The 16660-nt window shown below is 36.5% G+C and overlaps 1 protein-coding gene across 1 annotated transcript; it reads left to right on the top strand.

The window, feature by feature from the left end:
* Positions 1–4019: 4019 nt before the first annotated feature.
* Positions 4020–6602, top strand: LOC130666931 (uncharacterized). Its single transcript, XM_057468260.1, has one exon. The coding sequence runs from the start codon at positions 4020–4022 to the stop codon at positions 6600–6602; it is 2583 nt and encodes an 860-aa protein (XP_057324243.1).
* The last annotated feature ends 10058 nt before the right edge of the window (positions 6603–16660 follow it).

The raw sequence follows: 16660 nt of genomic DNA, 5'->3' as shown, positions 1-16660 counted from the left end.
ACTTTATATTCAATTCGCCAAACTTATTGGCCGTTAGACGCAAGAAAAGCTATAAGGAAGATCATTCACAAGTGCCTGCCTTACTTTCGTGCAAAACCTCGTCTATTTGATCACGATCCCGGTCTCTTGCCTGAATATCACGTCACAGCTGCTCGGCCTTTCCTGAAAACTGAAGTAGATTATTGCGGTCTTGTTCAAATCTCTCAGCACCAGTGTTGATCGCGAGTGTAATTCTCATTAAATTAGCATTAATAAATAGTAATTTATCTCAAGTCTCACCATAAACAATTAACATAAAGTGTAAATATTGTAAATAAATTATTTATAGTGTTTATTAAATTAAAATCTCAGTGTTAAATAAATTTATTCATTGCCCGCCAATTCACACACACCAGATCCTCTCATCCTCGCACTTAGTAATTAATTAGTTATTAATTATTTAAACATTTTTTGGTCCTTCGAGCCGGATCGTGTGAATTGGTTGAATAAATTTATTTACAAAACTTTCTCAGTGACTAAAAGTGACGTTTTTAGTTCGTGTATATTTTTCACTTCAACACAGGTGCATTGCGGAGTACCCTGGAAGTGGTACTGCACTTGTGGAAAATAATTAAGGGACACCACAGTGCAAATTAATTATTGTGAAGTGATCAGTGCACAAGTTACTTCTCATTCATCAGCGTCTCTCATCTGCGTCTATTTGCAGCAGTTCTCAGCGTCTCATCATCACCCAGAAAACTACTGTCAGTTTGTTCTGTGTCTCATTAAAATTCTCAGGCTCAATTGAGCATTGCATTGTTTCTTGTGTGTCTCATTAAGCTTTTTTACAGATATGGCTACTGTACCTAACCGAATTGTGCTGCAGATGCACCGCATCTCAATTTTTACCTCTGTTTCGGCATCCGCTGAAGCCGGTATCATTGAATCTCTCTCATTGCGTGCAGCCAACGCAAAGTTGGACCTTCTCACCGAGCACTGGAACAAGTTCACGGAAGACCACGAGAAATTACTCTCGTCTAAGACCGACGTGACGGTCGAACATAAATATTTCATCGACGGTTCTTTCGAAAAAGCTCTTAAGATGTTCCAAGGAGCTCAAGATGCCTTGCTTCATCGCATACATGAGTTGGAGGCAGCACTGCCCTCACAAGGCAATGTCTTAGCCAACTCAAGTCTCATCGTGCCAGCTGGAAGTAGGCTTAATGTCCCTACTATCCCTGTGCCAAAATTCTCAGGCAAAAATCAAGACTGGAAACATTCCACGACTTGTTTGTCTCTCTCGTCGGTGAAAATACATCTCTCACTTCTGTGGAGAAGATGTATCATCTCAAATCGGCATTGGAGGGTGATGCCGCCCGTCTCATCGCAAATATCAGAGTCACTGGGGACTCGTTTGCATCTGCTTGGGACGCCGTCGTACAGCAGTATGACAACAAGCGTCTGCTGATCTCAGCGCAGCTGGACAAGCTGTTCAGCATTAGACCAGCTGACAGCAACTCTGCCAAGCAGCTCAAGTCCATCATCAACACTGCCAATGAGGCAGTTCAGGCCCTCAAGGCACTAGGATCACCAACCGAGCATTGGGACCAGATTCTAGTCCATACTTTAGTGTACCAGGGGTTAATGGAGTCATCTGTATGATCAACTCACGTGATACACACAATAAACACTTCAGGTAGTTCTAATTATATAGCTATTATAGTGAAAATTGTGCTAACTCTTTCGGTTTTGATTTAGTATGGAAAACAACGAACGAATCACTAAGCTTATTGAGCATTTGCAATATTCTAAATATGGGTGGCACAAAACCTGGTCTGCACTGGGTCAAGCGTTGTGTATCAACCATACGCCGCAAGTAACTGCAGAAGGGGTAGGTTATTTTTTACAAACTTTGTATGAAATTTTTTCATTGATATATATTGTTAATTGTTTAATTATTTTCAGCTCTTTTTCAAAGTAGCTACGTCGTCTGATGCTCCAGAAGATCCCATCGCACGATTTAAAACTATGGATAATGGCACGTTGTTTAGTCCCGATCTCGCTAAAGAACTGAACCAATGCTTGAACTTTAAAGATTGCGGCAAAATTCAGGCGGAGTATTTTCCGGTGAGAATCTTAATAATTTTTTTGGATTTATTTTAAAGTTATTAGTCATTTGCGGTAGTATTACTGCCACAAGACTGTAGTCGCATGCCAAAAATGCAATAAAAATTGACAGGTGATAAAAATTTCGAATCATGGGAGCAAACGGCATGAATTTCTATACGCGCATCACTTCCTGTGAGCAACAGCCAACTGTTTCAGGCAGATTTTTCGGGAAAATTATTAATATTATCGATTCGCAATATCAAGTAGGTCATCAGGAATGAAAATATTAATTATAATTGAAAATTTTTTTCTAGGATAATGAAGGAAAATCTGTACAGGCGGTCTTACCGGAGCTAGTCAAAAATGTGATTACAATGAGGCGGCTTTACAAGAAAATTTTTCTCGAATTAGGAAAAGCGCTTTGGCCGATCACTCCTGTCCTTAAAGACGATGGCGTATGTATCTAATACTTAAAAAATTTCTATATCATCTTAAGATAACATCATCTATTTTATATCTTTTTTAGGTTCTATTCAAGCTGGACGAAGAAAATAATGATCCCGAATATCTTATCGACGAGTTTCCTCCTAACATTCTTAGTGGTACCGAAAGTCTCTTGTCCATCCAGAGGGCGGAAATGGATAAATTGATGAGAATGAAACGCACTCGTGCATTTCTAGAAGACTATAGCAACGCGATAAAACTTCAGAAGACCGTCTCATTAGATGGTGACCAATAAGGAAGACCGCTGTTACGGACAAGGTCACTTCCGGGTTCTGATGAAGCAGCCTACTTATTTATTGAAATAAGCTCAGCAAAAGATGAAAAGCAGATAAAGGAACTGCATGGAAAGGATTCGAATAAAGATACTCTTTCTGCACATTCATTCGATCTGGAAATGTTTGATTAATCTTAAATAATAAAGTCATAATTTATCATAAATACGGTTTATTTGTCTAGTAATAACATAAACCTTGGTAAATTTGTCATTTTTTGCGAGGCGTTAGTCACTTGACAAGAAGTATTCAGATAATTGTCAATAATAATTAGTATTGATGGTCACCAAACATTGATGGTTTGGTTGGTTACCATCAATGGTGAATTTATAATTTTATCGACAGCTAAAAAATTTATAATTATAAAATAATAATGGTTATTATAATAATTATCTAAGAAAATATTAGGTTTTCCGTTTAATATCATACAGTTTCTTATCGTTCTGGTAGTAACATTGTACATTTTGTTTATAAAAAATAGTTTGATTTACTATAGCTGTCAGATAATTTTAGAATATTCAGTTGAGATAAAAATCCTTTTAAAAAAAAATTTTTTTATTAGTGTTTTAAAAATTTATAAACATTAAAATGTAGTGACCTTAAAGATACAATCAATTTTGAAGAAAAAAAAAATTAAAGAAAAAAAATTTGAAAAGTAGGATGCATTTTACTTTAAGGATTCAAAAGTGATTTTCCCGATCGTATCTTAATTTTTTTGCTTTTTTGAATTCTGACAATACAGCTATTGGACAAATAAATTCTACAACTTTACGAATTTCAAAGCTAAAACTATTTAACAACTATTACTCTTTCTACTTTTATGTACTGCTTACACTTAAAGTGTCCTAAGAGGACTTTATTTCGCAGTTTTTTCTCAAAATGATTTAGTCATCTGAAGAAGCTCGTCGAAGCATTATAATTCTTGTATTCTAGAGTTTAAAAACCAGCCCACTTAATAATTAGTTATATTCAAGTGATACTAACATATAGTGATTCTGTGTAATTTAGTGCTCAACGAAGTATTGACTCCTATTTGACTTTGCAAACTACAGGTATGTAATATCGTCCGGATACATCGTCCGTCTACCATTCAAATCATCATATCAGAAGCTAGGTGAATCTCGTCATATTGCGCAGCGCTGTCTCAACCGTCTCATGAAGCGTCTTTCTCAAAACCCAGAACTTCAAGGTCAATATACTACTTTTCTCAACGAGTATGAATCACTTGGACACATGACTCGAGTCTCATCATCATCGCCTGAACCATCTCATGTATATTACTTACCTCATCATTGCGTTGTGCGCGAAGACAGCGAAACTACCAAGTTGAGGGTCGTGTTCAATGGTTCAAGCAAAACATCATCAGCCAGCTCTCTCGATGATCATCTGCATATCGGCCCAAGCCTGCAATCAAAGATCTGTGATGTACTTCTGTACCTCAGAAGTCACAGATACATCTTCTTGACCGATATCGTTAAGATGTTTCGTCAAATTCTTATCCACCCTGATGACAGGGACTATCAGCGCATCCTCTGGACAGAGAATGGTCTCACTGTGGCTTATCAACTCAACACCGTCACATATGGCACTCGACCAGCACCATACCTTGCTGGCAGAGCTCTCAAACAACTTCTCATCGACGAAGGGTCTCAATATCCACTAGCAGTGGAACCCTTTCAAAAAGGCAGCTACGTCGACGACATCGGCGGCGGTACCGACAATCTCAGCGATCTCAACGACATTGCAAATAATGTTGAAGCACTTTGCGATTTAGGTTGCTTTCCACTAGCTAAATGGAAAAGCAACCACCCTCAGTTCAGCAAAATCTCATCATCACTCAGTCCAGAAGATTCTCATTCATTCTCAGACAACATCTCAAAGATCTTGGGTCTCTCATGGAATTGTCAAGAAGACGTTCTCACATTCACTGGCAAGACTTCTCAAACTCTCAGCATCACCAAGCGCACCATCACCTCAGAGGCTGCTCAGCTATTTGACCCTCTGGGTTTAATCTCACCAGTAATTGTAAAAGCAAAAATCATCATCCAGGACCTTTGGCTACAAAAGGTCGACTGGGATGATTCACTCTTACCAGAGCTAGTTCACCGATGGAAAACTTTTCGCGATGAACTACCTCAACTTTCTCATCTCAGAATTCCTCGATGGATCAATCTCATCCCAAATTCATCTGGCATCGAGATTCACAGGTTTTCTGACGCATCTCAAGCTGCAATGTCAGCAGTGATATATCTCAGAGTCTGTCAACCTGGCGAACAGACTAGCATCTCTCTCATCTGCTCTAAAACTAAAGTCGCACCACTAAAACGTCTCACAATTCCTCGACTCGAACTCTCAGCTGCAGTATTGCTCTCAAAACTGGCTTCTCATGTCTCATCTACGCTGCAATTATCTCATGTTCCAACTTACTTGTGGACCGACTCATCAACAACACTTGCTTGGGTTACCAGTGAACCAACAAGATGGAAAGAATTCGTCAAGAATCGAGTTGAAGCGATCCAGCAACATTCTCCAGATGCACACTGGAGATACATCTCAGGAAAACAAAACCCTGCTGACTGTGCATCCAGGGGTCTAACCGCATCTCAGCTCATCAACCATCAGTTATGGTGGTCAGGACCCAGCTGGCTAGCTGATCCTCCCTCTCAATGGCCATCTTATCATGTTCTCAGTTCAGCAGCAGATGAATCAGAGCAAGTGACCTCAGAAATGAGACCTTGCCAGTCTCATGTCTCAACTAGTCCACCTCTCATGCCACTATCATCACTCATTCACTCATGGACTACGCTCACAGCTCTACTACGGCGTACTGCAACAGTATTCAGAGCAATCTCATGTTTTAAGAAAGTACCTGGTTCATCACTCAGCATCTCACCTCTCACACCTGCTGAATTACAATCAGCTCTCATCCATTGGATTAAATCAACACAGCAGGAATATTTCTCATCAGAAATCTCAGCATTATTTCAAGGCAGTACTCTCAAGAAATCTCACTGTTTCACCCGTCTCACCGCATTCATCGATCAAGCTGCTGTAATCCGAGTCGGTGAACGTCTTCAAAATTCAGCATTGGATGCTGACAGCAAGCACCCAGCAATCCTTCCCAAGGATTGTCTGCTCTCACGTCTCATCATCTCAGACTCTCATCTACGCACTTTGCACGGAGGTACCCAGCTTACTTTATCTCATGTCTGCAAGAAGTGTTGGATAATTGGTGGACGAGCTCCAATTAAAAACTTCATCCATCGCTGTCTCACCTGTGCACGAATGCGGGGAGTCAGATCTCAACAACTCATGAGTCAACTTCCATCTCATCGGGTCTCACCATCATTCGTCTTCGAGAACACTGGAGTCGATTACGCCGGTCCAGTGTCTCTGAAGTTCTTTCAAAGACGCGGTACGAGATGCTACAAGGGCTGGATCGCTGTCTTTGTCTGTCTTTCAACATCAGCCGTTCATTTGGAGGTTGTCACTGACTACTCCAGTGAAGGCTTTTTCAAGGCATCCCGCCGTTTCACTAGCAGACGGGGAATTGCCGCACCCTTCGAAGTGACTGTGGAACAAACTTCAAGGGTGCTGATCTCATTCTCAAGCAACTTCTCACCGGTGCTCTCAAGGAATCATCTTATCTCCAGCAGCATCTCGCCAATGATGGAACCCAGTGGTCATTCAACCCACCTGGGGCTCCTTATATGGGAGGAAAATGGGAGGCTGCAGTAAAATCCATAAAGTATCATCTTCAGCGAACCATTGCTGATACTCTTCTCACCTATGAAGATTTCTCAACTTTTCTCATACAAGTTGAAGCTGTTCTCAATTCTCGTCCTCTCAGCGCACTCTCAGAGGATCCGGACGATCTCACTGCTCTCACGCCCGGAGATTTCATCCGCGGTGCTGCCATCAACACCATTCCGGAACCCAATCTCACTGCAATCTCAACCTCAAGACTATCTCATCTGCAGCATATTCAAGAACGCTTACAGCATTTCTGGGACAGGTGGTCTACAGAATGCTTACAATCTCATCAATCGATCTCAAAATGGAACACCTCTCATCACGACATCGCAGTTGGATCACTTGTCTTGCTCTCAGACGAGCGGTATCCACCAAAAAAATGGCCGCTCGCCCGTGTCATCCAATTACATCCCGGTGCCGATGGTCTCATCAGAGTGGTTACTCTCAAAACTGCATCAACAACTCTCAAAAGGCCAATAAGCAAACTAGTGCTATTGCCCGTCTCATCGAACACGGAAGATTCTCATAAATTGTCTCACTTCTCCAACGAGTAGGAGAAGGCGGGGGAGTGTTCAAATCTCCCGCGCTTAGCTATTCTATTCTCACCGTCGATATCTTATCGCCGGCATTACCGATCAGTCATCCACTATAGGCGGCTACGCTAGTCGCATTCTCATTCAAGGGACCGCTAGAGTGGGGATGAAGAAGACGGATGCGCGGTCTCACTCACTCTTCAACGCTCTCTCTCACTCTTATAGTTACAGTGATTTCATGGCTGACGCCTCGTGCTCTCATAAATCGTCTCGTAATATCATAATCCCTTGCGTTTTCAGTACAGTTCTCAGTGCTTTTTGTTAATAATAATTTATCCTAATTATTTATTGCATTATTTTTAGTCTCATTGTTTATCTCAGCATTATTTTACATAAATTATTCTCACCTCGTGTACAGGCACTTTTCGCGCCTCGACGCCATCTTGGCCACGTGTTGATCGCGAGTGTAATTCTCATTAAATTAGCATTAATAAATAGTAATTTATCTCAAGTCTCACCATAAACAATTAACATAAAGTGTAAATATTGTAAATAAATTATTTATAGTGTTTATTAAATTAAAATCTCAGTGTTAAATAAATTTATTCATTGCCCGCCAATTCACACACACCAGATCCTCTCATCCTCGCACTTAGTAATTAATTAGTTATTAATTATTTAAACAGGTCTGTTATACATAAAAGAAAGACAGCTTCGTAACCACAGCAAACTCAAGGTTTATGTGGACATCTATGTATGCATGTCCACCAAGGCTCTACACCTGGAGCTGGTTTCTGATCTTACCACGGAAGCCTCTCTCGACAATCTTCAGCACCTCTTTTCTAGAAGGGGTCCTTAAAATTTTTTCTGATTACGCAACAAATTTTGTAGGTGCTGACCGAGAGTTACAATTATTATTCGAGTCAGCTGAGCACCAAACTTTCATTAAACAATGTCTTGGTTCGTAAGGAATTGTTTGGTATTTTATACCTTCCAGAACTCCTAATTTTGTAGGATTCTGGGGAGCCGCGGTTAAATAATTTGAAAAACATTCAATTAGGACTGTTGGAGATACCTTATTGACATAATGGAAGTTAGAAACATATATAATCGAAATAGAAGCGAAATTAAACTCTCGTCCTTTGTTCCCTATGTCTTCTGATCCCAATGACCTTTTACCCCTGACCTCTGGTCACTTCCTAATCGGTGGTCCATTGACCAGTTATCCGGAGATCGACTTCTTCATCCAATAGCTTGTCTGCCTGACAAGATGCACAAAAATTAAAGCAGGACTTTTGGGAACGTTGGCATAAAGAGTATCTGAACAACGTAATCAGTTCACATCACCGATCTAGAAATAACAGCCAACTGCAAGTGGAAATGTTGGTGATAAACCACGAAGACAACCTTCCACCCCTAGCCTGGTCCATCAGCAGAATTCCTGCTATTCATCCAGGATAAGATGGCGTCGTATGCGTGGTAACTCGGAAGATTAAGAATGGAGAGTACAAGCGTTGTCCTAAAAAACTATGCCCTTTGCCCCTGGAGTAAATCGTCCATCATATCTCATTGAACTAGGATCGTTCAAAGGCGGCGGCATGTTTAGTTGTCTGCATTTTTAGACCGCAATTCAAATTATAAAAATTTCAATATTAATTTGTCAAATATTTATATAATTTTTAAAAATGTTTGTAATCTTAGTACACATAATGGCTTTCGAAATACTTAATTCTATTGCTTGTATGTTTTATATTTTTGTGAAATGAGCCTGGCAGCTGCACATTTTGCTTATTTATTTCATTTTAAGCTTTTCGTCTTATAATTTTTTCCGAATACTTTATTTCATAGATATTCTTGAATGACCCCTTAAATAATAACTTGGTTTTCTCAATCTTTTTAAAGTAAGCTAAAATGTATACCTAAATTTTATCTATAAATTTTCTTTTTGCTACATCCGTAAAAATGTTTATATATATTTGTTAAATGTGCCACTGTTCATTAATTTAAATAGTTTTACCTATTTTTAATCTTTAAAAGTAAAAACTGTAATCCTCCATGTTTATGACGTCGCGACAATTCCCAAATACCTCTCACTCTCAATCCTAAAATCTTACTCCTAAGTTACCTTTACCTAAATCCTGCCCTTCTTGGCCGGGCCCTAGTCCCTACTGCACTAATTATACTCCAATTATTTTTCTTCATTCGCCTATTTCTATTTACCACTTTAATTTTCATCCTTTCCTCGCTTTTTTGTGAAACTTAGTAATTTTTTGTGAAATCTATAGAATAAGTTAGTGTTAAGTACAACATTGTTGTAGCAACTGCGCTTCAATTTCTTGCTCATCAACTTAAAATAAATACTTGTCTTAGCATTTAATACAACGTCTTGCAATTTATTTATTGCATAAAGACTATACTTCATATATCATTATATACATAAATAATATATAATTATCTCTCAATATCTCGTAACAAAACAGTTACTGGGCAAAACATTAAGTAGTAGATGGAAATAAAGCAATGAAGGAAAGTAATTGGAGAACAATTAGTGCAGTAGGGACTAGGGCCCTTCCACGAAGGGCAGGACTCAGGTAGAGGTGACGTACGAGTGAGATTTTGGGACCGAGAGAGAGAGGTACCTGAGAAAGGTCGCGAGGTCGTAGACACGAAGGATTACAGTTTTTACTTTTAAAGATTAAAAATAGGTAAAACTATTTAACTTAATGAATAATAGCACTTTTAACAAATATATATAAAAATTTTTACGGAAGTTGTAAAAGGAATGTTTAAAGATAAAATGTAGGTATACATTTTAGCTTACTTTAAAAAGATTGGGATAACCAATTTATTATGTAAGGGGTAATTTAAGAATATTTATAAAATAAAGTATTCGGAAAAAAGTATAAGACAAAAAGCTTAAAATAAAATAAATAAGCAAAATGTGCAGCTGCCAGGCTTATTTCATAAAAATATAAAACATACAAACAATAGAATTAAGTATTTCGAAAGCCGTTATGTGTACTAAGATTACAAACATTTTTGAAAATTATAGAACTATTTGACAAATTGATATTGAAATTTTTATAATTCGAATTTCGGTCTAAAAATGCAGACAACTAAACAGGTAACATCTCAATCAAGTATTAAAAAATGACTGAGGAGCAAATTAAAGTGTGAAAAACGATACGCGGAAACGCCAAGCAATCTCTTACCAATTTTGAAAATTTCTTAGGACGTTTTGATCTTTCAAAAGACTTTCCTGCACTTGAAATACGGTTTAAGGAAATGAAAACGGTTTGTGCCACATTTGGAGGACTTCGATCAGATTTTTAATCAGCCATTGTAGAGTCTGATGATCTCAGTGCATATCGTACTGAGTTCGAGGAGAAATTTTCCTCTATATACTCAACTGCCTCGAACCTTTTAGCTAGTCGTACAACAAACGATCCACAATCATCTACCTTCCAATGTCCTTACTCCCGATGAATCCGCACGTCAAAATCTTGCGTTATCCTCCGTTTCCGGTGCCGACAATCCCAACCATGGTTCCGGCAGTAACCCAGCCTATTTTTCAGGCACCGTTAAATTCATATTTTATGTCAAATCTTCCTACCATGACTTTAGCTACCTTTTATAGTTCTATTGATAATTAGCTAGAACTTCATGATCTTTTCGATTCTCTCGTCCATGAAGATTCTTCTATACCGCCCATTGCTAAGTTATTTTATTTAAAGGGCTGCTTATTGAGAGAAGTAGCCGAAGTTATATCATCAATTGAATCATCGGCATGAAATTACGAAACTGCATGAAACCTACTAAAGAAAAGATACGATGACCAAAAATTCATTCGCGATACTTACATTTAATCTTTAATTAACATGCCTTGCATTTCTAAAGAATTCTCTACGCGCTCCTTTTTAGATCAATTCCAGAAAAATATTAGAGCCCTTTAGGCATCAGAAGAACCTATCGCATACTCGGATCCTTTCTTTATCGTATTATTTCGCGATAAATTTTATAACGTTCACTACTATTCGTCACAACCCACGGCGGAGTGTGGTGTGTGCAGAATAGCCGTTATGGCCCACCGATGGTAAACTGAAAATAAAATAATAAACGAAACCAAACAAATATCCCTTGGAGATGCCCACGATCCCCACTGGACATACAGCTCTTCCCAGGCTGGGTTAGATAACCGAATCGGGCGCCAGTTCGTGTACCCCACGAACAAAATATAATAAACAATAAAATAAAGAAATGAAAATGGAAAATGAAATAATAAAAATAATCAGAGAGCAGTTTCAGGTGTTGGAAAAGGAAGCAAGAAAGAGATAGTATACAATAAATAAATGATAAAATTGAAATAAATCCCGGGTTGGTAGCCATTTATCAACCCGATGTATTTTAAATCATAATAAAAAAAATGTTTCAGCGGGTATTAACAATAATATAAATAATAATAGTCACTTAACAATATAAATTCTTGACCAATAGTCAAATAACGCAAATACTAAACATTATTCAGCTTGCTATCACTCGCACGTGATAGCAAAATATAAATAATTATAAATAATAATTATTATGCGCACAGATACAATTTTATCCCAACTATTAAGGATATAATACGCAGAAAAATAATGATAAAACTTTGATTATTTGTAACTATTTACTACCAATAATAATAGCTGATAATTATTGTAAATAGTTACAACAAATGATCACCAGTGTTTTAAATAATAATCATAACGATAGATAATCAACATAACATAAAATAATTAATCGCAAATAATAATTACCCCACTGTAATATGTATCACAAATAATAATATCAAATATTTAACGCAAAATAATACAGAACCACTGGTGATATCTGACTGAGTGTAAAATATTTCTCAACTAATGCGTACGGTTTACAAATAATAAATTCCAGGTGGGTAGATATTTACCGCAAAATAATAAATTATATAAATAATCATTAGCAAATAATTAGTATCGCTTTAAATAAAAATGCTTCCCAGATAATAAGTAATTATTTGTAAATATCTACCGCGGCTAAGAGAAAACGTGTCCAATAGTATTCAAAATAATAAATAAATAACGTAAATGTTAATAATTATTTACCGACAAACATATGAACGGTCACCAATAATTATTAACTAATGGGCGATTCCGTACTCGCGGGTGCAACATTTAGACTCACTCAAGGCTTCTTACTGAGAAAATATAAACTCTTTTTAAAGAAATGACTGGTCGCAGGATTACATTGTAATCTGTTTTACAAAAATTAATATAAAAAACATTTAATAAAATGTATAAATAGACACAAGAGAGGTTCAAAGTGCTATCGCGGGTGCAACGAAATCAGCCCACCATTAAAGGTCATGAAGCTTGAATGAAAAAAGTCTGTTAATTATGGAATATTTATTAAATTATTTTTACATTCTTTGAAAGAATACAAAACAAACTAATAATTAACTTAAATAAAATTATTAAAAGAAATAAATATTATAAATTATTCACTTTTTATCCAGTCGCGGGTGCAACGTAAAATTATTGCGGGTGCAACACGTCTCACTGTAATGAATATAAACATTTCCATGTAACTTTAAATTATAGATATGAGATCATAGATGCTGTATCACAAATTAGCACTTTCCTATGTAACTTAAATGAATTATTTGTTTGGAGTAGTCGGCGATTTATCAGCCTTAAGGTTAATTTTCAGAATCGCTGTAAACATCAGAAACGCGTAACTTTTTTTGTAACTTTTCTACGTTTTTTTTTAGTAGCAGTTGTCAAAACTAATTTGCTTTTCAAATTAGACTTCGATGTTCGTGCAACACAAATGCTCTTACCCTCTTCAAATCGAAAAAAATGGTTGGATTGAATAGCTGGTATATTTTTTAGTCCTTTCCACATATCATCTAACATGGTTTTTCCTTCTTCAATTTGTTTTTGGGATACAAATATAAAAGAAATTTTTGGAGAAAGGCGACGAGCCAGATCATGAAATTCTTCAGCGTTGTTAACAATTGCTTTCCGAGCTTTAACAGCAGTCCACACTGATCTTTTCACACTTTCTCCGAGTCCATCGACGGCACTTTTGCCATGTGAAGCAGCAAAAAAAATCCATTCAAGGTGAGTAAATCCGTGTTCTGCTTTAAGAGTATTCATACTCTCAATTACATATCGGTTCTTGAACTGAGCAGCACAATTGTCGCTGAAGATACGTGTAGATTTAATATTATCATTTATTGACTAAATGTAGTGAAAAATTTTCTGCAGGAAAACATGAACTGTATATTTACTGTGGCTTAGTTCATCGCTTACTATAACCACTGAGTGAAGTTTGTCAGTTGTCCAAATACAGCACGTAAAAAGCGTTACATGCCCATGACACCAATGAGCTGATTGTATTTCGTCTTGACTAACTAATCCATAGTTTTCAGCAAAGTCAATTTGTACAATGGCTTCCTCGCTGGTCAAGTTTTCTTTTGCACTTTGAAAGTACTCGGACTGGACATTCTTAACTAAAAAATGCAGCTTAAATTTCGTAGTGTTCTCACGTAGTTCATTTAACGCTTCCCTAAACGGTTTATTCACTACGATCTGTTTTGGTCTCTGATTCTCCAAAATCCAGGTCTTCCATTCAACATTTGGATTAGAATCTAGGGTAGTATTCCAAATATTGGAATTTTTGCATACATCGCAATTATTTGACATACAATTTTCATCATCGATATTACACGATACCTGATTTAGTAGCTCTCGGTGTGTTTTGGGAAAATCTGTCACATGTTTTGAAATAGCAGTAAGAATATTAATATAATTTGAGTGTATTGTACATACACAAACATTATAAGGAGTTTCGTTGGCAAAACGTAAGCAGGTCTTTCTTTATAAAAAAGAGTCTTGCCAATTGATATTTCGGGGAAACTTATTTGAAATAGCTCGAAGCTTCACGAACGCTCAATATCATCGTTCTCTTCTGGATTCTTAATTTTTCTTCCGTACTTGTTTTCATTGATTTAGCATCTTTTATTCCAGGCATTTGTCAGCTAATATCATCCCTTTCATAAAAGTTACGAATTTTTTCTTTGACTTCATCTATCGATTTAGAAGGCATCGTTTTAGGAGGATCAATGACAGCAACTTGAAATTCCGCAGCAATTTTGTTGACAACTTCAACTGCTTTAGTAGGGCTAGCGGGTAAATGACGCTTCACTTTTGCTACTGCTTTTCCCAACGTACGCGAATTCTTATAAGAAACACTTGTTCTTTCAATTTTTGCTTCTTTACGACGTTCTCTTGTCGCCCGCATTCTTTCTTTTGAACGCATTCTAGCCAGCATTTTTAACCCTTCATTTTCTTCCATATTTTTTTTTCGTAACTTCTCTACGTTTCAAATCACGAGCCCTTTCTCGACAGAGATGGTTTGCAAGAAGTTAGGGATTATCTTTTAGTTTTCGCCGATATTTTTGAGAAGCAGTCTCCTTTTGCTGTTGTCCTGCCATTTCATTTGATCTATTTACACAAAAAAAAGTAAAAAATTAACAATAAACTCTTATTAAAAAGGAATCAGTAATTACAAATAACATATGAAGTTATCAAAAACTTCATAAATGAAAAATATGACAAATAACAATGTAATTGTAAGAGTCATAACTGTTGCACCCGCGATTCTAATATTTTGATCGCGGGTGCAACTCATTTTCGTTAACGTTAATTTTAATTAAAATGACAACATACCTTCTATTGCGACTGAATCAAGCTTTTCTTTTATTTCTTCTTACTTCTACAAAGTTTCAAAAAATTACCAATTTAATTCTTCAAGAAAACCAAACTTTTATTTCTTTTATATCGCGGGTGCAACTGATCAACAATGGTTTCTTATTTAATCAATATTGTTAGAAAAATGATAATAAGTATTTAATTTTTTTATAGAAGGCAATAAACAAACATTATGACTTCAATATTCATCAGTGAAATATAACCTGAAACCACCGGTAATAGTCATTTCATGGAAAAATTATCAAGTGTCGATGAATGGTTTGCATCAAGTTTTCAGGCGCCACTATTTCTGAGCGCGCCAAAAAATTCAAACAATAACTTAAGTTCTTAAAAGTTTTTTTTATTATTAAATTTATATCTTTCTCTTTGTGTTGGTATAAAAGAAAGTAACAAATACTGTGATTTAAAAATTTATGTCAAAAATCATCTCCCGTGGAATCGCCCCCTATAAACTGGAAAAAAAAGAAAATTCAATTTTATTAAAAAATAATTTATATGCGAAATTAATTCTAGAAATTAATTTTCCTTCAATAAATTTAGTAATGCACACCAAGTACATTGAAATTTTTTTTTCAATTTTGTTTTCAATTCTATGAAAATGTTTTTCATGATTTTGAATTATATTAGGTACTTGGTATTTTTTCGATTTGATTTATTTTTCTTGAAAAAAGAATCTTTTCTTAATTGTTAAAAATTTTAAACGTGTGCTTGGCGCGATTTTATACAGAGAATCTGTTTTTGGTAGGATAAAATCATCTAGGGAAAATTTTACTACGGGCCAGTCTTAAGGCTGGGCCGCACCTAACGAAGTCCTGAATTTAAGAGTTCTAATCACTCTTTGAATATATATGGGACTCGAATGATGAAAATCTTTCGAGGAAGTTCGTCTTCTGCTTTTAGTCGGAAGCTAATAACATTGCTGTTATGATAATTATTTAATAAATAATTAGAATTCTTGAATTCAGGACTTCGTTAGGTTCGGCTCAGCCTTAAATACTTTGATAGCCACACTCTAAATATAATTGCTCAGCAAGTTCTGCAGTGAAACACTTACGGCTAATTTAACAAGTTTCTGGTAAGCCTTGGCTGGATAATACTTGCGTACAAGCTGATGCAAATCTACTGCCGCCATCTGAATGTAATTTGACAGAAAAACTTGCCGTCAATTTGAAGTGAAACTTTCAATTAACTTAACGTCGTTGTCTGACAGTAATACTTGTAGTCAAATTGAATTCAAGTTACAGGACAATTTACTGTCAACTTGAAGATAACTGCTTGCTCTCCAACACTTTCCTTTATATTGACTTTAGAATACGGCAGTAGTTTGAAGTTAAGTTGTGGATAAGGTGGCTATCAGGGAACGAATATGACGTACAGCGTACGGATATCAGTCCTGGGAGTCATAAAATATTATTTGTTAGTTGGCTGCATTGGGAGTTCCCAAACGCCACCTATGTATTTTATATTTTTCTTAATAAAAAAAAAAAAAAATTAAAAAATTACTTGTAAAGACTTTTACACTCGTCAATAAGGTCGTAGTGAAAAACTATTATAATAATTTTATCTATCCTACAAAATGGAATCTGTGTATTTACGGTACAAATAAAGAGTACCAACGCGTAACAGGCGCTTTCGGAGGTTTTACAGAATCAGTTTGTATAACCGCAATTTTTCGATCACGTTCTACAAGATCCCCCATCAAAACAATTTTTTGATGTGT

This window comes from Microplitis mediator, chromosome 4, assembly GCF_029852145.1.
Source record: "Microplitis mediator isolate UGA2020A chromosome 4, iyMicMedi2.1, whole genome shotgun sequence".
NCBI lineage: Eukaryota > Metazoa > Arthropoda > Insecta > Hymenoptera > Braconidae > Microplitis > Microplitis mediator.
The sequence above is the reverse complement of the archived record's forward strand: the minus strand, read 5'-3'. Positions and strand labels throughout refer to the sequence as shown.